This window comes from Heptranchias perlo, unplaced genomic scaffold, assembly GCF_035084215.1.
Source record: "Heptranchias perlo isolate sHepPer1 unplaced genomic scaffold, sHepPer1.hap1 HAP1_SCAFFOLD_199, whole genome shotgun sequence".
Taxonomy (NCBI): Eukaryota; Metazoa; Chordata; class Chondrichthyes; order Hexanchiformes; family Hexanchidae; genus Heptranchias; species Heptranchias perlo.
Genome location: NW_027139215.1, coordinates 451733 through 476232, shown reverse-complemented (window position 1 = coordinate 476232; position 24500 = coordinate 451733). Strand labels below are relative to the sequence as shown.

The 24500-nt window shown below is 45.5% G+C and overlaps 2 protein-coding genes across 3 annotated transcripts in view; both read left to right on the top strand.

The window, feature by feature from the left end:
• Positions 1 to 24500, top strand: part of LOC137309988 (zona pellucida sperm-binding protein 3-like) — a 117653-nt gene that overhangs the window by 16219 nt on the left and 76934 nt on the right. The window lies entirely within an intron of this gene.
• The window catches only part of LOC137309975 (CD209 antigen-like protein C), a 38291-nt gene that overhangs the window by 4942 nt on the left and 8849 nt on the right, over positions 1 to 24500 (top strand). Inside the window, exons 2-5 of one of the 2 annotated variants that reach the window (XM_067977978.1) lie at positions 6505 to 6766; positions 17731 to 17826; positions 18969 to 19097; positions 19681 to 19832. In XM_067977978.1, the coding sequence (XP_067834079.1) occupies positions 6679 to 6766; positions 17731 to 17826; positions 18969 to 19097; positions 19681 to 19832 (465 nt within the window). In that variant the 5' untranslated portion in view covers positions 6505 to 6678. The remainder of the gene's footprint in view (positions 1 to 6504; positions 6767 to 17730; positions 17827 to 18968; positions 19098 to 19680; positions 19833 to 24500) is intronic. The other variant, XM_067977979.1, reaches the window with a different exon arrangement.

The following is a 24500-nucleotide window of genomic DNA, read 5'->3' as shown; positions in this document are numbered from 1 at the left end:
ACAGACTCTCTCTCTCCACCAATTCCATTATACACACAGACTCTCTCTCCACCAATTCCATTATACACACAGACTCTCTCTCCACCAATTCCATTGTACACACAGACTCTCTCTCCACCAATTCCATTATACACACAGACTCTCTCTCCACCAATTCCATTAAACACACAGACTCTCTCTCCACCAATTCCATTAAACACACAGACTCTCTCTCCACCAATTCCATTATACACACAGACTCTCTCTCTCCACCAATTCCATTATACACACAGACTCTCTCTCCACCAATTCCATTATACACACAGACTCTCTCTCCAATTCCATTATACACACAGACTCTATCCACCAATTCCATTATACACACAGACTCTCTCTCCACCAATTCCATTGTACACACAGACTCTCTCCACCAATTCCATTATACACACAGACTCTCTCTCCACCAATTCCATTATACACACAGACTCTCTCTCCACCAATTCCATTATACACACAGACTCTCTCTCCACCAATTCCATTATACACACAGACTCTCTCTCTCCACCAATTCCATTACACACACAGACTCTCTCTCCACCAATTCCATTATACACACAGACTCTCTCTCTCTCCACCAATTCCATTATACACACAGACTCTCTCTCTCCACCAATTCCATTATACACACAGACTCTCTCTCTCCACCAATTCCATTATACGCACAGACTCTCTCTCTCCACCAATTCCATTACACACACAGACTCTCTCTCTCCACCAATTCCATTATACACACAGACTCTCTCTCTCCACCAATTCCGTTATACACACAGACTCTCTCTCCACCAATTCCATTATACACACACTCTCTCTCTCCACCAATTCCATTATACACACAGACTCTCTCTCTCCACCAATTCCATTATACACACAGACTCTCTCTCTCCACCAATTCCATTATACACACAGACTCTCTCTCTCCACCAATTCCATTACACACACAGACTCTCTCTCTCCACCAATTCCATTATACACACAGACTCTCTCTCTCCACCAATTCCGTTATACACACAGACTCTCTCTCCACCAATTCCATTATACACACACTCTCTCTCTCCACCAATTCCATTATACACACAGACTCTCTCTCTCCACCAATTCCATTACACACACAGACTCTCTCTCCACCAATTCCATTATACACACAGACTCTCTCTCTCCACCAATTCCATTATACACACAGACTCTCTCTCTCCACCAATTCCATTATACACACAGACTCTCTCTCTCCACCAATTCCATTATACACACAGACTCTCTCTCTCCACCAATTCCATTACACACACAGACTCTCTCTCTCCACCAATTCCATTATACACACAGACTCTCTCTCCACCAATTCCATTATACACACAGACTCTCTCTCCATCTTTTCTGTTATCTGTGCCCATCTCTCCTGCAACCCCAGGACCCGATGGTTTCCATCCCAGTGCAGGTGAGGAAATTGTTGATGCTTCAAGATCTTCCAAAACTCTCTTGATTCAGGAATTGTTCCCTTGGATTGGAAAACTGCCAATATAACTCCATTGTTTAAGGGTAGGGGAAATAAACTAAGAAGTTACAGACCTATTAGTCTAATGTCAGTAGTGGGGAAGTTACTAGAATCTCTTGTTAGGGACAGAGTGACTGAGCATTTGAACAAGTATGAGCTGATCAGAGAGAGCCAGCATGGATTTGTAAAGGGTAAGTCATGTTTAATGAACTGAGTTGAGTTTTATGAGGCGGTAACAAAAGTGGTAGATAAAGGAGTCTCTGTTGATATTTAAATAGACTTCCAGAAGGCAATCAACAAGGTTCCACATAAGAGAAAGTTAACTAAAGTGAGAGCGCGTGGGATTGGTGGCAACTCATTGGCTTCGACAGGGAATAGGTCAGGAGGGAGGAGACAGAGATGGGATAATGGGTATGTGCTCAAATTGTCAGGATGTGAACAGTGCTGTCACCCAGGGATCTGTCCTGGGGCCTCAGCTTTTCCCTGTATTTATAAATGACTTGGATGAAGGAATACAGAGCCGTATATCAAAGTTTGCTGACGACACTAAGTTAGGTCGCACTTAATAGTGCAGATGGGAACAGAAAGTTGCAAAATAACATTGATAGATTAAGTGGGTGGGCAAAACTGTGGCAGATGGAGTTCAACATGGGAAAGTGCAGGGTCATCAATTTTGGCCCTAAGAAAGATAGATCAGAATATTATCTAAATGGTGAGAAGCTGGGAACTGGATGGGCGGAGAGAAAAAGGGATCCAAGTACGAAAATCACTAAAATCTAGCGGACAGGTATTAAAAATAATTTAAATGTTTGCTGTTATCTCAAGAGGGCTGGAATTCAAAGGGTTGGAAGTTATGTTATAGCTGTTGAGTGCTCTGGTTAGACCCCATCTGGAGGACTGCATTCAGCTTTGGGCGGTGCACCTCAGGAAGGATGTATTGACCTTGGAGGGGGTGCATTGCAGATTCACCAGAATGATACCGGGGCTAAAAAAGGGTTAATATTGAGGACAGGTTATATAGATTAGGCCTGTATTCTCTTAAGTATAGAAGATTGTAGGGTGATCTAATTGAGGTGTTTATGATGATCAAAGGAGTTGATAGTTTCTCTCTATCTACCCTATTTCCTCTGGTGGGGAGCGGGGCAGGCGGGGAGTCCAAAACAAGGGGTCATAACCTTTAAATTAGAGCTAGGCCGTTCAGGGCTGATGTCAGAAAGCATTTCTTCACATAAAGGGCAGTGGAAATTGGGAAATCTCTCCCCCAAAAAGCTGTTGAGGCTGGGGGTCAATTGAAAATGTCAAAACTGAGAGTGATAGATTTTTGTTAGGCAAGAATATTAAGGATTATGGAACTGATGCGGGTTTTTTTTTGTTTATTCATGGGATGTGGGCGTCGCTGGCGAGGCCGGCATTTATTGCCCATCCCTAATTGCCCTTGAGAAGATGGTGGTGAGCCGCCTTCTTGAACCGCTGCAGTCCGTGTGGTGAAGGTTCTCCCACAGTGCTGTTTGGTAGCGAGTTCCAGGATTTTGACCCAGCGACGATGAAGGAACGGCGATATATTTCCAAGTCGGGATGGTGTGTGACTTGGAGGGGAACGTGCAGGTGGTGTTGTTCCCATGTGCCTGCTGCTCTTGTCCTTCTAGGTGGTAGAGGTCGCGGGTTTGGGAGGTGCTGTCGAAGAAGCCTTGGCGGGTTGCTGCAGTGCATCCTGTGGATGGTACGCACTGCAGCCACATGCGCCGGCGGTGAAGGGAGTGAATGTTTAGGGTGGTGGATGGGGTGCCAATCAAGCGGGCTGCTTTGTCCTGTATTGGTGTCGAGCTTCTTGAGTGTTGTTGGAGCTGCACTCATCCAGGCAAGTGGAGAGTATTCCATCACACTCCTGACTTGTGCCTTGTAGATGGTGGAAAGGCTTTGGGGAGTCAGGAGGTGAGTCACTCGCCGCAGAATACCCAGCCTCTGACCTGCTCTTGTAGCCATGGTATTTATATGGCTGGTCCAGTTAAGTTTCTGGTCAATGGTGACCCCCAGGATGTTGATGGTGGGGGATTCGGCGATGGTAATGCTGTTGAATGTCAAGGGGAGGTGGTTAGACTCTCTCTTGTTGGAGATGGTCATTGCCTGGTAGATGGAGTTAAGATACAGGTCAGCCATGATCTAATTGAATGCTGGAACAGGCTTGAGGGGCTGAATGGCCTAATCCTGATCCTATGTTTAAACCCCTCCAATCAGGTTTCCACTCCTGCCGCAGCACTGAAACGGCCCTCATAAAGTCACAAATGACATCCTATGTGAGTGTGACCATGGTGAACTATCCCTACTCATCCTTCTCGACCTGTCTGCAGCCTTTGACACGGTTGACCACACCATCCTCCTCCAATGCCTCTCCTCCATTGTCCAGCTGGGTGGGACTGCCATTTTCTGGTTCCATTCCTATCTATCCAGTCATAGCCAGAGAATCGCCTGCAGTGGCTTCTCTTCCCACTCCCGAACCGTTACCTCTGGAGTCCCCCAAAGATCTATCCTTGGCCCCCTCCTGTTTCTCATCCATATGCTGCCCCTCGGTGACATCAACCGAAAACACAATGCCGATTCTTCACGTAAACTGACAACACCCACCTCTACCCCTAAACTTTGAAGGGTAGTGAACAGTGAGGAGGATAGTGATAGACTTCAAGAGGATATAGACAGGCTAGTGGCGTGGGCGGACACGTGGCAGATGAAATTTAATGCGGAAAAATGCGAAGTGATACATTTCAGTAGGAAGAACGAGGAGAGGCAGTATAAACTAGAGGGCACAATTCTAAAAGGGGTACAGGAACAGAGGGATCTTGGGTTTATGTGCACAAATCGTTGCAGGTGGCAGGGCCAGTTGAGAAAACGGTTAAAAAAGCATACGGGATCCTGTGCTTTATAAGTCGAGGCATAGAGTACAAAAACAAGGAAGTCATGATGAACCTTTTATAAAACACTGGTTCGGCCACAACTGGAGTATTGTGTCCAGTTCTGGGCACCGCACTTTAGGAAAGGTGTGAAGGCCTTAGAGAGGGTGCAGAAGAGATTTACTGGAATGATTCCAGGGATGAGGGACTTTAGTTACTTGGATAGACTGGTGAAGCTGGTGCTGTTCTCCTTGGAATAGAGAAGGTTGAGAGGAGATTTGATAGAGGTATTCAAAATCATGAAGGGTTTAGACAGAGTAGATACAGAGAAACTGTTGCCAATGGCAGAAGGGTCAAGAACCAGAGGACATAGATTTAAGGTGATTGGCAAAAGAACCAAAGGTGACATGAGGAAAAGCTTTTTTACACAGCGAGTGATTAGGATCGGGAATGCACTGCCCGAGGGGGTGGTGGAGGCAGATTCAATCATGGCCTTCAAAAAGGAACTGGATCAGTACTTGAAAGGAAAAAAAAATGCAGGGCTACGGGGATCGGGTGGGGGAGTGGGACTACTGGATTGCTCTTGCATCGAGCCGGCGTGGAATCGATGGGCTGAACGGCCTCCTTCCGCGCTGTAACCTTTCTATGATTTGATGACACCTCATAGAATCACAGAATGATAGAATAGTTACAGCGCAGAGGAGGCAATTTGGCCCATCGAGCCAGTGCCGGGTCTTTGTAAGAGCAATCCAGTTAGTCCCATTCCCCCGCTCTTTCCCCGTAGCCCTGCAATTTTTTTTACCTTCAAGTATTTATTCACTTCCTTTTTGAAAGCCACGATTGAATTTGCTTCCAACACCCTTTCAGGCAGTGCATTCCAGACCATAATCACTCGCTGCATTCAAAGAAAGATTTTCCTCATGTCGCCTTTGATTCTTTTGCCAATCACCTGATATCTGTGTGCACTGGTCTCGACCCTTCCGCCAATGGGAACAATTTCTCTTTATCTAAACTTTCATGATTTTGAACACTTCTATCAAATCTCCTCTCAACCGTCTCTGTTCTGAGGAGAACAACCCCAGCTTCTCCAGTCCATCCACATAACAGAAGACCCTCATCCCTGGAACCATTCCAGTAAATCTTTTCTGCACCCTCTAGAAGGCCTTCACACCTTTCCTAAAGTGCGGTGCCCAGAATTGGACACAATACTCCAGTTGTGGTCGAAGCAGTGTTTTATAAAGATTCATCATGACTTTGTTGCTTTTGTACTCCTAATGTATAAATAGAGGCATAATGAGGATTCTCACCTCTCCACGTTGGGCTAATCGGACGCCACAAAACCCACCACTGTGAAACCGATGACAGGCGCGTACGCAGTGGGGTGGGGTCACGTTCCCTGTTATGGGGGGGGGGGGGGATTCGGGGCGTGGGTGGCTCGGGGTGGGTGGAGGCGTTTGGGGTTAATATCGAGGGGGGGTGTGGGGGTGTTAATATCGAGGGGGGAGGTGGGGGCGTTAATATCGGGGGGAGAGGCCGTGGCAGGGGTTTAATATCGGGGGGGGGGGGGCAGGCGGGGTTTAATATCGGGGGGTGGGGGTTAATATCGAGGGTGGAGGTGGGGGCGTAATATTGGGGGGGTGAAGCCGTGGCAGGAGTTTAATATAGGGGGGGGCGGAAGGCGGGGTTTAATATCGGGGGTGGGGGTTAATATCGAGGGTGGAGGTGGGGGCGTTAATATCGGGGGGCAGGCGGGGGTTTAATATCGGGGGGTAGGGGTTAATATCGAGGGGGTAGGTGGGGTAGTTAATATCGGAGGTTGGTCGGCCGTGGTGGGGGTTTAATATCGAGGGGGTAGGTGGGGTAGTTTATGTCGGGGGGGTGGTCGGCCGTGGTGGGGGTTAATATCGGGGGCTGGGGGTTAATATCGCGGCCGATGGAACTGTATGTGGGGCGGGGCCTGGAACCGCTGGTTTTGAGCCACCGCTCGAGTGAATTTCTACTCCCATGATGTTTATAATGAAGTAAAATCTAATAATTATAACTGTGTTCTGTTACATTTCAATGAAACAAAACTGGTCTCTGCTGCAACAGATGTTCGAGACACTTGTAAAACCTCCAAAAACCCGTCACATCTTCAGCATAGGAGAGAAAAGGAGAAATAGTGAAACCCGCCTCTGACTAACGTCCCATCCTGTCTGACACTGTTCACTATCACACCGCCCCTCAACAATACAGCTTCACAGATGCTGCAGGCTGATCGGCGGAATGGAAGCTGATATCACTTATGCAGAACTGAGGTTCTCTCAATCTCCTCTGAAGCAACAACTTCCAGCACCTTCTCCCAGCAATGCAGGTACCTGACCCACCTGTTCAGTCAGTAGTAACGTAGCTTTAATGTGACCAGGCTGTTATTTTAGTTTCACTGCGGTGCTCTGCGGACAGGAATGTCCCATTTTATTTCTCACCTTTTGAACTCGTGCCAGTTTATCTCTGAGATTCTTGAGAGTTTCGGAGCGGCACCGAAGTCACAAAGGGCCACGGAGGTTCCAGGTAGGAAGCCTGTTCTCCTCAGAGTTTGCTGATCCGGGACACGGTCCTGACAGCGAAATATTAAGGATCGGAGGGCTCTCGTTTTAGGGAGGAGGGTGAGCGATGATTGGAGCTGCGGGTTTGCCATCCAGTTACTCTGGCAGGAAACAGTGGGTGAGAGGCCCTAATGGGAGCTGCATTGGACGGGATTCCCTCAGGCTTAAATATTCAGACAACGCTCACTGACCGGCTCCTACAGGAAGAATGACCGCTCGGGCCAGCGACCAGAAACATCACCGATGTCAATAAAACAATGTTCAGATCTGATTGAGCTGAGGGTAAAGGAGGGTTTATGGGTGGTGGGGTATTTTAAGTATATTAAATATATATGTTTGTGTGTAAATAGTTACTCAATCTGGCACTATATTTCAAGCAGTGATTATTCTCACTGAGACATTGCTGTCCCTGCATTGCTGTCCTGTTGCAGTTCACCATGACCTTTGTTAATTTCGGCACTGGAACAAAAGAACACGGGAACATTGGAAACAGGAGTAGGCCATTCAGCCCCTCGAGCCTGCTCCGCCATTCAATTAGATCATGGCTGATCTGCGCCTCCACTCCATTTACCTGCCTTTGATCCATGTGCCTTGATACCCTTACCTAACAAAAATATCAGTCTTCAAATCCCCGTTTGTCCGAGCATCAACAGCCTTTTGGGGGAGAGAGTTCCAGATTTCTACCACCCTTTGTGTTAAAAGGTGCTTCCTGATTTCACTCCTGAATTGCCGAGCTCTAATTTTAAGATTGTCTCCTTGTTCTTGATTTCCCTCATCAGAGTAAATAGTTCCTCCGTATCTACCCTATCAAATCCTCTTAATATTTTAAACACCTCGATCTGATCACCCCTCAATCTTCTATACTCCAGGGAATACAAGCCTAGTTGATACAACCTGTCGTCATAATTTAACCCTCTAAACCCCGGTATCATCCTGAGCCTCGGTATCATTCACAGCCAGGAACAGTAGCCACAGCCTTTTGTGACTGAAGTGAACCTTATCTTGGTGACGATCTTGTTTTGGACGTTAATTTTGTACAGAACCAGGAACTTGCGGCAATCGGTGTTTCCCCTAACTCTCTTGTGGGCTGCAGTGACTTCCTGATTTAATTGTATGTTCATGGTTTAAAACAGAAGTTTCCTGGGACACAGCAGAACAAAGGGAAGTTGCAGCACATTTACTATAAACGTTCTATAATTTGCTTACCAACTGCTCATTATTTCACAACTGGCTTAGAAAAGAATCCTAATTTGCAAATAGAATCATAGAATGGTTACAACACAGAAGCCCCACTCCACCAATCCAGATAGCCCCACTCCACCGCCCTTTCCCCGTGGCCCTGCAATTTTTTTTCCTTCAAGTACTTATCCAATTCCCTTTTGAAAGCCATGATTGAATCCGCCTCCACCACCCATTCAGGCAGTGCATTCCAGATCATAACCAATCGCTGGGTAAAAATGCTTTTCCTAATGTCGCTTTTGGTTCTTTTGCCAATTACCTTAAATCTGTGTCCTCTGGTTCTCAACCATTCTGCCAATGGAAACAGCTTTTCTCTACCTACACTGTCTAGACCCCTGATGATTTTGAACACCTCTATCAAATCTCCTCTCAACCTTCACTGCTGTAAGGAGAACAAACCCAACTCCTCCAGTCTATTCATGTAACTGAAGTCCCACATAGAAACATAAGAAATAAGAGCAGGAGTAAGCTGGGTGTCACCATTGACCAGAAACTTAACTGGACCAGCCACATAAATACTGTGGCTACAAGAGCAGGGCGGAGACTGGGTATTCTGCGGCGGCTGACTCACCTCCTGACTCCCCAAAGCCTTTCCACCATCTACAAGGCGTGTGATGGAATACTCTCCGCTTGCCTGGATGAGTGCAGCTCCAACAACACTCAAGAAGCTCGACACCATCCAGGACAAAGCAGCCCGCTTGATTGGCACTCCATCCACCACCCTAAACATTCACTCCCTTCACCATCAGTGCACCGTGGCTGCAGTGTGTACCATCCACAGGATGTACTGCAGCTATTTGCCAAGGCTTCTTCGACAGCACCTCCCAAACCCGCGACCTCTACCACTTAGAAGGACAAGGGCAGCACGCACATGGGAACAACACCACCTGCATGTTCCCCTCCAAGTCACAGACCATCCCGACTTGGAAATATATCGCCGTACCTTCATCGTCGCTGGGTCAAAATCCTGGAACTCCCTCCCTAACAGCGCTGTGGGAGAACCGTCACCGCATGGACTGCAGCGGTTCAAGAAGGTGGCTCACCACCACCTCCTCAAGGGCAATTAGGGTTGGGCGTTAAATCCTGGCCTTGCCAGCGACGCCCACATGCCATGAACGAATAAAAAAAGAGCCATACAGCCCCTCGAGCCTGCTCCGCCGTTCAATCAGATCATGGCTGATCTTCGACCTCAACTCACGTTCCTGCCTGATCCCCACATCCCTTGATTCCCGTAGAGTCCAAAAATCTATCCATCTCAGCCTTGACTATGTTCATTGACTCAGCATCCGCAGCCGCTCGAGGGTCAAGTAACTATTTAGCATGAAGGAGTCTCATTCGTTATCGGAATTAACCAGTCAAATCGCTCCACCAACTAAGAACGGCCATGCACCACCGCCCACAGAATTGAGAAAGAGCAATCAATCTGTCAATCCTTTCCATATCCGGGCCGGCTGAGGTTTCCCGTTTTTTTTCCCCCCGTGTTTCATCTCTGGAACCATTGTGGTAAATCTTTTCTGCACCCTCACTCAGGCCGTCACATCCTTCCTAAGGTCTGGTGCTCAGAATGGGACACAAAACTCCAGATGTGGCTGAACCTGTGCTTTATAAAGGTTCATCATAACTTCCTTGCTTTTGTACTCTATGCCTCTATTTACAAAGCCTAGGATCCCCTATGGTTTTTTAACCACTTTCTCAACGTGCCCTGCCACCTTCAGCGGTTTGTGCACATACACCCCCAGGTCTCTCTGTTCCTGCACCCTCTTTCGAATTGTATCCTTTAGTTTATATTACCTCTCCTCGTTCTTCCTACCAAAATGTATCACTTTGCACTTCTCTGCGTTAAATTTCATCTGCCACGTGTCCGCCCATTCCACCAGCCCGTCCATATCCTCTTGAATTCTATCACTATCCTCCTTACTGTTCACTACCCTTCCAAGTTTTGTGTCATCTGCAAATTTTGAAATTGTGCCCTGTACACCCAAGTCCAAGTCATTAATATATATCAAGAAAAGCAGTGGTCATAGTACCGACCCCTGGTGAACACAGCTGTATACCTTCCTCCAGTCTGAAAAACAACCGTTCACCACTACTATCTGTTTCCTGTCACTTAGCCAATTTCATATCCATGCTGCCATTGCCACTTTGATTCCATGGTCGTCAACTTTGCTGACAAGCCCATTATGCGGCACTTTATCAAACGCCTTTTGGAAGTCCATATACACTACATCAACCGCATTGCCCTCATCGACCCTCTCTGTTACCTCATCAAAAAACTCAATCAAGTTAGTTAAACACGATTTGCCTTTAACAAATCCGTGCTGGCTTTCCTTAGTTAATCCACACTTGTCCAAGTGACTGTTAATTTTGTGCCAGATTATCGCTTCTAAAAGTTTCCCCACCACCGAGCTGAAACTGACTGGCCTGTAGTTGCTGGGTTTATCCTTTGCAAATCTCCAGTCCTGTGGCACCATTCCATATCTAAGGATGATTGGAAGATTATGGCCAGAACCTCTGCAGTTTCCACCCTTACTTTCCTCAGCAACCGAGGATGCATCCCATCTGGACTGGGTGACTTATTTACTTTAAGTACAGCTAGCCTTTCTAGCATCTCCTTTTGATCAATTTCTAGCCCATCCAATATCTCTACTACCTCCTCTTTTGCTGAGACTTTGGCAGCATCTTCTTCCTTGGTAAAGACAAATGCAAAGTACCTATTTAGTACCTCAGCCATGCCCTCTGCCTCCATAAGTAGGTCTCCTTTTTGGTCCCTAATCGGCCCCAGCCCTCCTCTGACGACGTGTTTACTATTTATATGCCTATAGAAGACTTTTGGATTCCCTTTTATGTTAGTTGCCAGTCTATTCTCATACTTCTCTTTGTCCCTCTTATTTCAGAGGGGAAGTGAAAAAGGAACTTTCTATATTCAGCCTGGTTCTCACTTGTATTATCAGCCTGACATCTGTCATACTCCCCCTTTTTCTGCTTCATCTTTCTCTCTCTCTCTCTTTCGTCATCCAGGGAGCTCTGACTTTAGTTGCCCTACCTTTTCCCCCTCGTGGGAAAGTACCTGAACCATCTGCTCTTTAAAGGCTGCCCACTGTTCAATTACAGTTTTACCTGCCAATCTTTGATTCCAATTTACCCGGGCCAGATCCGTTCTCAAACCACTGAAATTAGCCCTCCTTCAATTCAGTATTTTTACCCTAGATTGCTCCTTGTCCTTTTCGATTGATAATCTAAACATTATGATACTATGGCCACTGTTCCCCTCCCGACACTTGCTCCACCTCATTCCCCAGAACCAGATCCAGCAATGCCTCCTTCCTCGTTGGGCCGGAAGCTTACTGATCAAGAAAGTTCTCCTAAACACACTTCAGAAATTCTTCCCCCCTCTCTGCCCTTCACACTGTTACAGGCTTTATTAGGATAATTGAAGTCCCCCATTATCACTGCTCTATGGCTCTTGCACCTCTCTGTAATTTCCCTGCAAATTTGCTTCTCCATATCCTTCCCGCTGGTTGGTGGCCTATAGAATACACCCAGTAGTGTAATGGCACCTCTACTGTTTCTTAACTCTAACCAAATAGATTCTGTCCTTGACCCCTCCAGGACATCCTCTCTCTCCAGCACTGCAATATTCTCCTTAATGAATACTGCCACTCCCCTCCTTTCTTTCCTGAACACTTTGTATCCCGGAGTATTTAGTACCCAATCCTGCCCTTTATTGAACCAGGTCTCCGTTATCGTCACAACATCATATTCCCACGTGGCTATTTGTGCCTGTAGCTCACCAACCTTGTGGTGTGTTTACACACATGCACTGCAAACCTATCTTAGACCTTCTTGTATTCTCTCTTAGTCTGATCCTATCTAATACTGTACTATTTCTTAACCTAGTGCGATCTGTCGCTCCCAATCCTTTGTGCACCTTGTTTCTCCTTTCCAGTTCTACATCCTGGTGCCCATCCCCCTGGCAAATAAAAACAAAAATGCTGCTGCCCGCTAATCGACCAGCTAAAGCCCTGTCTGATGTGACACTGAAAAATACAGGTGAATAGGCGAACGAGACAGCTGAGATGGTGAACGAGACTAATGTAGACGGTGAACATGATGACGATTGCAGAAGGCTCCTCGGGTCATTGCTTGCTAAATCATTCAACTCCACCTATCACGGTCTGCGGCTCTCCTCATGGCGGAGAAGATCCCCATATTCTGGGACCTGAGGTAAACTGTGACCGATGAGAACCAAATGCTTCTTCTAGGGGGGCCTTTCCGGGTCTTTATACAACAGGCTGAGTGTCCTCGAGGTGTCGTGTGCCGTCAAACCTGGACATGTGCCCAAACAGCGATTAACGCCTTATGACACCTAGGGAAGGTCATATTACTGACCTGACTATTTGTGACATGGTCACACCACCAATTATGCCACTGGCCCACTGCATCAATGTTTGCCTGGTGGGCTTGTGAAACGGTTCAAGTCTCTGATGTATACAGGAGAACTGGTGTGATGCAGATTTGATACAGGCCAAGCTTTGTTGGAAGTGGAAGATGCGATGACCATATTTTCTTGACCATGTCCACCATCACCTGGCACATCAGAACAGTTCTGCATCGTATTTGATATAATATAGGTCTTTATAATTATGAAGGGGTTTGATAGGGTGGTCGTAGAGAAGATGTTTCCACTTGTGGGGGCCATAAATATAAGATAGTGTCTAATAAATCCAATAAAGAATTCAGGAGAAACTTCTTTACCCAGAAAGTGGTTAGAATGTGGAACTTACCACCACATGGGATAGTTGAGGCGAATAGCATGGATGCATTTAAGTGGAAGCTAGATAAATACATGAGGGAGAAAGGAATAGAAGGACGTGCTGATAAGGTTAGATGAAATAGGGTGTGAGAGGGGGTCGTGTGGAGCATAAACACCAGCACAGACCAGTTGGACCAAATGGCCAGTTTCTGTTTTGTAAATTCTATGTAATATTTCTGGGATGCTTCAACATGACTCATGGATCAGTGATCCTGGATACGGGAATCGCTCCACCCAATCCACAGTCTTACCTGAAATCTCTAGATTAGGTGGAGGTGGGAGAAAGTGGCTGAGTGACTGGATCTGTGTCGTCATCCAGTTAACTTGTAAGCCCAAGGAACCAGTTATAAAGTCAACTGGAGAATGAGAAGTTGAACAAGGCAAGTGAGAAAGTGAATGAGCCAGGTAAGAAGGTGAACTGGACAAGAGATAAGATTGAATAGGCTGGTGAAATGATGAACTAAGCAGGTGAGAAGGTGAATTAACAGGTGAGTATGTGAACTGTTCAGGTGAGTCGATAAACTGGACAGTAAAAAGGTGAATTAGCAGGTGAGAAGGTGAAGAAGACGAGTGCGATGGTGAACAGGGCAGTTGAGAAGGTAAACGGGAGCCCAGTGGTTGTGGTTCTGAGCTAGCAACCGAGAGACCAGGAATTAAAATCTCACCAGGATAAAATGTTTCAATTCAATTCAATCAATCTGGGAATTTGTGCAACAGGCCCAGAACAAATAGCCAGGAAAGCATCCAGATTGTCGTAAAAAAACAATCTTTTCACAGAAGGACCCTGCCCACAAATCAGTCTGGACTACACGTCAGATATTGAATTAGTAAATTGAGAAGGTGAAGAAATAGACACGTGAAGGTGAAATAGACGAGGGAGGAGGAGGCCTATACAGGTGAGATGTTGAACTGCACAAGTGAGAAGGTGAATTTGAGAGTCTGGAATCTGAACTGGTGATGAGGTGAATTCGATAGATGAGAAGGTGAGGAGGACAAGGGCAGGAGAACAAGACAATTGAGGAGGTGAACTGGATAGATGAGAAGGTGAGGCATAAATGTTCAGAAGGTGAACTAGACAAGAGAGAATATGCACTGGACAGGGGAGAGGGTGCACTGGACAGGGGAGGTGGTGCACTGGACAGGGGAGGTGGTGCACTGGACAGGGGAGGTGGTGCACTGGACAGGGGAGAGGGTGCACTGGACAGGGGAGAGGGTGCACTGGACAGGGGAGAGGGTGCACTGGACAGGGGAGAGGGTGCACTGGACAGGGGAGAGGGTGCACTGGACAGGGGAGGTGGTGCACTGGACAGGGGAGGTGGTGCACTGGACAGGGGAGGTGGTGCACTGGACAGGGGAGGTGGTGCACTGGACAAGGGAGGTGGTGCACTGGACAAGGGAGAGGGTGCACTGGACAGGGGAGAGGGTGCACTGGACAGGGGAGAGGGTGCACTGGACAGGGGAGAGGGTGCACTGGACAGGGGAGGTGGTGCACTGGACAGGGGAGGTGGTGCACTGGACAGGGGAGGTGGTGCACTGGACAGGGGAGGTGGTGCACTGGACAAGGGAGAGGGTGCACTGGACAGGGGAGGTGGTGCACTGGACAGGGGAGAGGGTGCACTGGACATCCCTGAACGGCGACTATTACAAGAGAGAAAATAACCTTGATATGAGATGAACTCGGAAAGTGACAATATTCCTTGGTGGGTGAGAAGCAGATCTAGATGAATGAGGTGGTGTAGTGGACAGATGTGAAGATAAGCCAGATGAGTGAGAATATGATGTGCACAGCTGGGAAGATGAACCAGACAAGGGAGAGCGTGAGCTTGGCTTTTGAGAAATTGCAATAGAAAGGTAATGGTCCAGAATTTACTGCCCAAATAACGGTGAGGCTAATGACGCTCACCATTATTTATGCATTTTTTTTATTCGTTCATGGGATGAGGGCGTCGCTGGCAAGCCCAGCATTTATTACCCATCCCTAATTGCCCTTGAGAAGGTGGTGGTGAGCCGCCTTCTTGAACTGCTACAGTCCGTGTGGTGAAGGTTCTCCCACAGTGCTGCTAGGTAGGGAGTTCCAGGATTTTGACCCAGCGACGATGAAGGAACGGCGATATATTTCCAAGTCAGGATGGTGTGTGACTTGGAGGGGAATGTGCAGTTGGTGATGTTCCCATGTGCCTGCTGCCCTTGTCCTTCTCGGTGGTAGAGGTTGTGGGTTTGGGAGGTGCTGTCGAAGAAGCCTTGGCGAGTTGCTGCAGTGCATCCTGTGGATGGCACACACAGCAGCCACTGTGCGCCGGTGGTGGAGGGAGTGAATGTTTAAGGTGGTGGATGGGGTGCCAATCAAGCGGGCTGCTTTATCTTGGATGGTGTCGAGCTTCTTGAGTATTGTTGGAGCTGCACTCATCCAGGGAAGTGGAGAGTATTCCATCACACTCCTGACTTGTGCTTTGTAGATGGTGGAAAGGCTTTGGGGAGTCCAGAGGTGAGTCACTCACCACAGAATACCCAGCCTCTGACCTGCTCTTGGAGCCACAGTATTTATATGGCTGGTCCAGTTAAGTTTCTGGTCAATGGTGACCCCCAGGATGTTGATGGTGGGGGATTCGGCGATGGTAATGCGTTGAATGTCAAGGGGAGGTGGTTCGACCCTCTCTTGTTGGAGATGGTCATTGCCTGGCACTTGTCTGGTGCGAATGTTATTTGCCACTTATCAGCCCAAGCCTGGATGTTGTCCAGGTCTTGCTGCATGCAGACTCGGACTGCTTCATTATCCGTCGGGTTGCGAATGGAACTGAACACTGTGTAATCATCAGCGAACATCCCCATTTCTGACCTTATGATGGAGGGAAGGTCATTGATGAAGCAGCTGAAGATGGTTGGGCCGAGGACACTGCCCTGAAGAATTCCTGCAGCGAAGTCCTGGGGCTGATTGGCCTCCAACAACCACTGCCATCTTCTTTTGTGCTTGGTATGACTCCAGGCATTGGAGATTTTTCCTCCGATTCCCATTGACATCAATTTTACTAGGGCTCCTTGGTGCCACACTCGGTCAAACGCTGCCTTGATGTCAAGGGCAGTCACTCTCACCTCACCTCTGGAATTCAGCTCTTTTGTCCATGTTTGGACCAAGGCTGTAATGAGGTCTGGAGCCGAGTGGTCCTGGTGGAACCCAAACTGAGTATCAGTGAGCAGGTTATTGGTGAGTAAGTGCCACTTGATAGCACTGTCGACGACACCGACCATCACTCATCCATAAATCGCACGGCAACTTCAGGCGAGGGGCAGATGCGTGGTGAAATGGGAAAATCGGGAAGTTGCTGTCTGAGATGCGCCGCTCCACCGTTGACTTCACGAAACAGAATCTCGCTGTCTGACTCACCATTCAAATACATTGAACAGTGTGAAGTTCCTGTATTTGTGTGGGTGATAGGAACTAAACTCACCACAGAAAGTTAGGGCTTGTCCATTTCAGTCTAAGTACCGATTTTAATGGCATGATAAGTCTTAATTACTGCCAAACAACCTCTCTGGCACTGAAAATTAACTTTTACCAGTGTGGAGTCTCAGTCCTTCAGCTTTTAATTGTTGGAGATTTTTTCAAAAAAAGTTAAATTAAAACTTTTTGTTTTAATTTTTCTTTGTCTCTTTTTTCTCTCTCTTAATTCATTCTTTCATTTCCCTCTCTTGATTTTGCTTTCTGTAACTGATTTGACATTGAATTCACTATTCTCACTTACATTTCCTGGTTCAGACTCTGGTCTGTTCATTAACGATGCTTCAATTTGATTGATGAAGGAGATACACAGTTGCTTGTCCTGTTCACAGAGGTCCCAGATGCCCTGTAGAGGGCGCCGCGCTGTTTGGATCTCTTACAGCAACTTGCTGTTCAAAAGCTCATGGAAACTGAACGGGCACAGGCAAGTCCAACGAACGATGGGCGCCGTTTGTTCGCTGGCTACAGTGAATTGTGGCCCATTACGGTGAACTGGGAAGGGGAGAAGGTGACTGAGGCAGGTAAAGAGGTTAAGCAGAGAGGACAGAAGATGAACTACGCCGGGTGGGGTGGGTTAAAATCGCCTCTTTTTAACTTGCTGCCCGAGCATAAAACTGGGATTGTGAATCGGCACCAATTATAGAAACCTCCTGATTTCCATTTCCACCGATTTCAGATTTACCCCCGAGGGGCAAATTGAAAATGTCCCTCAATATCTGGGGGGTCATTTTAAATTTCAGCGATGATGTAAAATGGCCGGGAGTATAATGGGCGGTGGATCTGATATCACCTGTTTTACACCATCGCTGAAAGTTAAAATTACCCCCTGGGATTTACTTTCCAAACAGAACAAGCCCAGTATCCCCGGCATTCCCGAAAAACATAAACTCCTCACACACAAATACTGCAACTGTCCTTCATCAAATTCTCTGTCTCTCAACACGGGACAAAACATTTCCTGATCACCAAATCCATGGCCTTAAAATGATCAATTCAGTGCTCCTTTCTTTCTTTATATAAATGTTTTGTGATTTGTGTCATCAACAAATTAAATTTGTTGCGAATTATTTTTTTGCTCTTGAAAGTTTCCTAAACTCCTCTGATTTAAATGATCAGCCCAGAGCCGTGTACATTCCAGTGCTTTTGTTCCATTTTTTCATTCGCCAAATTATTTCTCATTTTAGATACCAAGAAACCTGCCTCCTGGAAGGTGCCGGCGATAGTCCTTCTGGTCATCTGCTTTGTTCTAATTGCAGCAATTGTTTCGCAAATAACAACTGGTTGGTAAAATTAATTTTATTATTTTTCTCTTCATCACTTATTCCGAACTTGTCCTGGTTCACGTTGGTGACCCAACGGGGGAGGATGGTTCATTAGAGCTGTCTCTGTCCCATCAAAATAATCCTAGGAAATGTACAACAAGGTTAGATACAGAGTAAAGCTCCCTCTATACTGTCCCATCAAACACTCACAGGGGCAGATACAGCACGGGTTAGATACAGAGTAAAGCTCCCTCTATACTGTCCATTGAATACTCCCAGGGCAGGTACAGCACGGGTTAGATACAGAGTAAAGCTCCCTCTATACTGTCCCATCAAACACTCACAGGGGCAGATACAGCACGGGTTAGATACAGAGTAAAGCTCCCTCTATACTGTCGTATCAAACACTCACAGGGGCAGATACAGCACGGGTTAGATACAGAGTAAAGCTCCCTCCATACTGTCCATTGAACACTCCCAGGGCGGGTACAGCATGGGTTAGATACAGAGTAAAGCTCCCTTTACACTGTCCATTGAATACTCCCAGGGCAGGTACAGCACGGGTTAGATACAGAGTAAAGCTCCCTCTATGCTGTCCCATCAAACACTCCCAGGGGCAGATACAGCACGGGTTAGATACAGAGTAAAGCTCCCTCTATACTGTCCATTGAACACACCCAGGGCAGGTACAGGGTTAGATACAGAGTAAAGCTCCCTCTGCACTGTCCCATCAAACACTCCTAGCTCAGCTGCAGCATACATTCGATCCAGACGGTTTCCCTGTGAAATACGACCCAGACTGATACACTTCAGATTTAATATGGAATAAATTTCCTCAACAATCGTTCCTAATCAGGTAGAGCAGGGGTTAAATGCAGATTATCTTCTTCATTACAGTGTCCCAAAAAGCAGGTTGGAAGCAATATAAAGTCTCGAGATACAGTTTTTCCCCACAATATTTCAAAACTCTTGCTATCGTTTTATTGAAGTCCACTGATGCCTGTCAGTATTTGTAGTTTTATATAATTTCAAATGATTTCAGAAGCAGTGAAAGAATATATCACCAGCTGTGTTTTATAGTTTATCCCAGGTTACTTGTTTATTTCACATTAATTGTGTGTTGTCCTTTTCACATTGTAAAGAGTTTCTCTTATTTTAAGGATATTTCACCCGCAAGGAACTTGAGACGACATTTACGACCCTGGAGAACCTGAACCACAATTTTACACACCTCCAGGAAAAATATACACAACTTTGGATAAGGTTTTGTGATCAGAATCGTGCTCCGGGTATGTATAATAATTATTCATATTTCAGGAATCTATTCATCCATCCACCTATTTCCATAACCACCCACTCATCCAGGTCCCCACCGATTCATTCCATTATCCATACATACACACCCATCCATCCATTTGGTTATTTACTTCTCTGTATATCTATCTACAACAACAATTTGCATTTAAAAAACACCTTTAATGTAGTAAAATGTCCCAAGGTGTTTAGTTCCACCCTCGGAGGTGAAATTAAACTTCAGTTTGTGCAGATAAACAGGCCGTAGAGGATTGGCCGCCCGCCCCCTATTGAAGTCCACAGAAGGGAAATCGGGCGTGTGTATAACGGGCGGTCGATCCGCTCCCGTCAGTCGCACCCCCCGCCCTGGTTTAATTTTACCCTCTATGTATCCATTCTCTGTCTCTCTCATTATCCTTTTATCTATCCAACTAGCAATCCATCAATTTGTCTATTGATTCATCTCTCTGTTTGTGTTTCTATCTGCCCATCTATTTCTCTCTCTATCCATCCCTCTAAATAATCCAATTATTTCTCTATCTCTGGTGAAATATGCCAACAAAATCTGTTGTCTTACAGAGTGTGATGAGATCTTTTGTCCGAAGGAATGGAAGTTTTTTAATGGAAGTTGTTACTTTTTTTCAACTGAACAACGAAATTGGACTGAAAGTGCGAAGTATTGCAGTGGGAACAAATCCCATCTTGTGGTGATCACGAGTCAAAAGGAACAGGTGAGAGTTCATCGTACCGTGAGAATATAATATCACTTTAATTAGACCAATGATTATGGGGTAGATATTTCGATCCTGCACTCGTCATTAAATAAATGGATGAAGAACTGTGTGCAGAGGAGCAAAGAAGTGGAATTTCCCCCCCGGGGTAGATTTTGTCTTCACCACCTGAGGGGTATCGGGCGGTGTCAATAACGGGCGCTCGATCTGCAATGCCAATTCTACGGGACTCCCCCGGCATGGTGAGGGATAAATTCGGCGCAGCAGTGGCGCAAAATGGGCGAGAGAGAATCGGCCGCCCATTTTATACTCCACCTGATTTTCATTTTCATTGACTTCAATGGCGGGGATGGAACGGGTGGGGGGGGCGGGGGGGTGAAATGGGCAGCCGATTTACTATCACTCGGTTTATGCCACAGTGCAAGATGAATTTATACCCCATATTTCCATACTCCCAACAGATTAGCTATCAGATTTCCTGTAGGAATCAGACAATTCTGGAATGCTGGAAATACTGAGCAAGTCAGGCAACATCTGTGGAGAAAGAAACAGATCGTTTCAGGTCGAAGACCTTTCCTGTAGGACTGTACAAAACGAAGTTAAGAGTTCCAGTGTTACACACGGTCGCCACACTCTCATTCAGACACACACAGGTCAGACACACACAGGTCAGACACACAGGTCAGTTTCGAATAAACCAATGAGAGGATGCTAGCAGGAGCCCATTCTCTTATAAAGAGACCATTCCGATGTGCACTCTATCTGCCACTGTCTCTATTTCTACCTCCTTTTCTTTCTCTGCCTCTCTCTGCGTTGTAACCATTCTTTTGTCTTCTATTGTTACAATATATTTACAGTTATTCATCTCTTCTTCCTCTTACCTCGATGCCCCGTACATTCATCCCCCCCCGCCCCACCCCGCTCTATGAATCCGCTCTGCATTTAAATCCAGGGTCATCACCTCCTTGTGGTCACGCTCATTAACCCCAAGATCTAAAACTGTGGACTTCTCAGCTCTCTCCATATTTTAGGTGCCAGCCTTAGCTCAGAGTTAGCACAATCACCTTGGAGTCGAAAGGTCATGGGTTTAAGTCCCACTCCAGAGATGTGAGCACGGAATCCAGTCTGATACTCCAGTACAGTACTGAGGGAGTGTTGCACTGTCAGAGGTAACGGCTTTCGGATGAGACGTTAAACCAGAGGAGATCTGAAAATGGCCATAAGAGGGGCAAAGAGAGTGTATGAGAATAGATTAGCGGGAAACATAAAAAGGAACTCAAAAGTCTTTTATAAACATATAGATACTAAAAGGGCAGTCAAGGGAAAGGTAGGGCCGATTAGGGACCAAAAAGTAGATCCTCTTGTGGAGGCAAAGGGCATGGCTGAGGTACGAAGTTGATACTTTGCGTCTGTCTTCACTAAAGAAGATGCTGCCAATGTCACGGTAAAGAGGAAGTAGTAGAGAAATCGGATAGGATAAAAATAGATAAAGAGGAGGTGCTAAAAAGGTTGACAGCGCTGAAAGTAGGAAAGTCACCCGGTCCGGATGGGATGCATCCTAGATTGCTGAGAGAAGTAAGGGTAGAGAAGCTGAGGCTTTGGCCACAATCTTCCAATCCTCCTTAGATATAAGAGTGGTGTCAGAGGACTGGAGGATTGCAAATGTTACACGTCTGTTCAAAAGAGGGGCGAGGGATAATCCTGGTAACTGCAGCCAGTCAGCCTAACGACAGTGGTGGGTAAACCTTTAGAGACAATAATCCAAGAAAAAATTAATAGTCACTTGGAAAAATATTGGTTAATAAATGACAGCCAGTGTGGATTTGGTAAAGATAAATCGTGTTTGACTCACTTGATTGAGTTCTTTGATGAAGTAACGGAGAGGGTTGATGAGGGTAGTGCGGTTGATATTGTGTAAATGGACTTTCAAATGCTGTTTGTTAAGTACCACATGATAGACTTGTTAACAAAATTGAAGTCCATGGGATTAAAGGGGCAGTGGCTGCACAGATACAAAATTGGCTAGGGGACAGAAGGCAGAGAGTCGTGGATAACGGTTGTTTTTCAGACTGGCGGGAAGTATACAGTGGTGTACCCTTGGCCAGGAAAATTCTATCGATCTCAGATTTAAAATTATTCATTGAGCTAGCATCTACTGCTTTTTGTGGGAGAGAGTTCCACACTTCTCCACCCTTTCTGTGAAGAAGTGTTTCTAACTTCTCTCCTGAATGGCCGTGCTCTGATTTTAAGGTTATGTCCCCTTGTCCTAGATTCTCACCAGCGGATAAAGTTTCTCTCTATCTGCCCTATCCTTTCAAATCCTAAAAACCTCAATCACATCACCCTTTAACCTTCTATATTCCAGGGAATACAAGCCTAGTGTCTGTAATCTCTCCTCATAATGTAATCCTTGGAGCCCTGGTAACATTCTGGTGAATCTACGCTGCACCCCTTCCAAGGCCAATATATCCTTTCTTAGATGTGGTGCCCAGAACTGTACACAGTGCTCCAGATGTGGTCTAACCAGGGCTTTTATAGCTGTAGCAAAACTTCCTCCCTTTTATATTCTAGCCATCCAGTTAAAAAGGCTGACATTCCATTATCATTTATGATTTTTTTTTACCTGACTGCTACATTTTAGTGATCTGTGCACATGGACACCTGAATCTCTTTGAACCTCCACTGTTCCTAGATTTTCACCATTTTAAAAAGTACTCTGATCAATCCTTTCTTGGTCCAAAATGGATGACCTCACATTTTCCTGCGTTGAAATCCATCTGCCACAGTTTTGCCGACTCACTTAATCAATCAATGTCTTTGTAATTTTAAGCTCCCATCTACACTAATAACTATGCCACCAATCTTTGTGTCATCGGCAAACTCGAATGTATGGCTCTCTATTGTGTTATCCAAGTCATTAATAAAATAGTGAATATTTGAGGCCCCAGCACAGATCCTTGTGGGACACCACTAGTTACTTTCTTTCAATTCTAGTACATACCCATTATCCCTACACACTGTCTTCTCCTGCCTAACCAATCCCCTAACCAGGTCAATTATTTGCCTTCAATTCCATGAATTTTAATTTTAGCTAACAGTCTCTTATGTGGAACCTTATCAAATGCCTTCTGGAAGTCCATATAACCCACATCCATAGACATTCCCCTGTCTACTACTTCAGTTACTTCCTCAAAAAATTCAATTACCTTTATTACACATGAGCTACCCTTTATAAATTCATGTTGGCTCTCTCTAATCAGCTCAAATTTCTCTAAGTGTTCAGTCAATCTGTCATTAGTTAATTATATATTCCAATAACTTCCCCACAACAGATGTTAGACTAACAGGTCTATTATTTCCTGATTTCTCTCTCTCACCTTTCTTAAATAATGGAGCTACATTTGCAATTTTTCAATCTAAAGGGACAATTCCTGAATTGAGAGAGTTTTGGAAGATCACGGCTAAAGCATCTGCAATTTCCCCACCTACTTCCTTTAAAACCCTGGGGTGGAAACCATCAGAACTTGGGGATTTGTCAGCCTTTAGTGCTATTATATTTTCCAATACTGTTTTCTTGCTTATGTTAACTTTAGTGAGTTCCAGTCCTTGACTTATTATTAGTTTCCCTGGAATGTCAGGTATATTATCCTCTTCCTCTACTGTGAAGACTGACACAAAGTAACCATTTAACAAGTCTGCCATTTCCTTATTTTCATTTGCAATATTACCCACATCTGTTTTTAAAGGACTCACATTACCCTTGACTACCCTTTTTCTTGTAATATAGTTGTAAAATCTTTTTGTGTTAATCTTGTTACCCTTAAAGTTTCTTTTCGTATTCCATTTTTGCGGCTCTTACTATCTTTTTTGTCTTCCTTTGCTGTTCTTTATATCTCTCCCAGTCCCCTGGATCTACACAATTGTTTACACTTTTGTACGCTCCCTCCTTTAGAGTTATCTTATCTCTCACCTCTTTTGTCCACCATGGCTGTTTTATTTGGGAAGTAGAGCTCTTGTCCCTTATGAGTATACTCTACTTGTGTATTAAGCTAAATTATTTTTGAACAACTCCCACTGTTCATCGGTAGTTTTACCTGATAACACTTTCGACAAGTTTTCTGCCGTCAGTCTCCATCTCATCCCTTTGAAGTTAGCAAAATCTAGAATCTTAGTAATGGTGTTACATTTCTCCTTCTCAAACCTAACATTGAATTCGATCATATTATGATCCCCTGTCAGATAAATTTTCCATTACTGTTAGATTATTAACCAAGTCTGGCTCATTGCTCATTACTAAATCTAGTATATCCTGCCCTCTCGAACACATTGTTCCAGAAAACTCTCTTGAATGCACTCTAAAAATTCACGACCTTTCTGACTTGAGCTACTCTGCTCTTCCCAATCAATATGAAAATTAAAGTCTCCCATTAAAACAACTCTGCTTTTGCGACATGCCTCTCTAATCTCTGAATTAATACATTCTACCACTTCATTGCCGCTGTCAGGATGCCTGTAGACAACTCCCATTATAGCTTTAAGTCCTCTCTGATTCCTCAATCCTTTTTGAGACTGGGATTGTTCTCCTCAGAGCAGAGAAGGTTAAGGGGAGATTTATTAGAAGTGTTCAAAATTATGCAGGGTTTTAATACAGTAAACAAGGAGAAACTG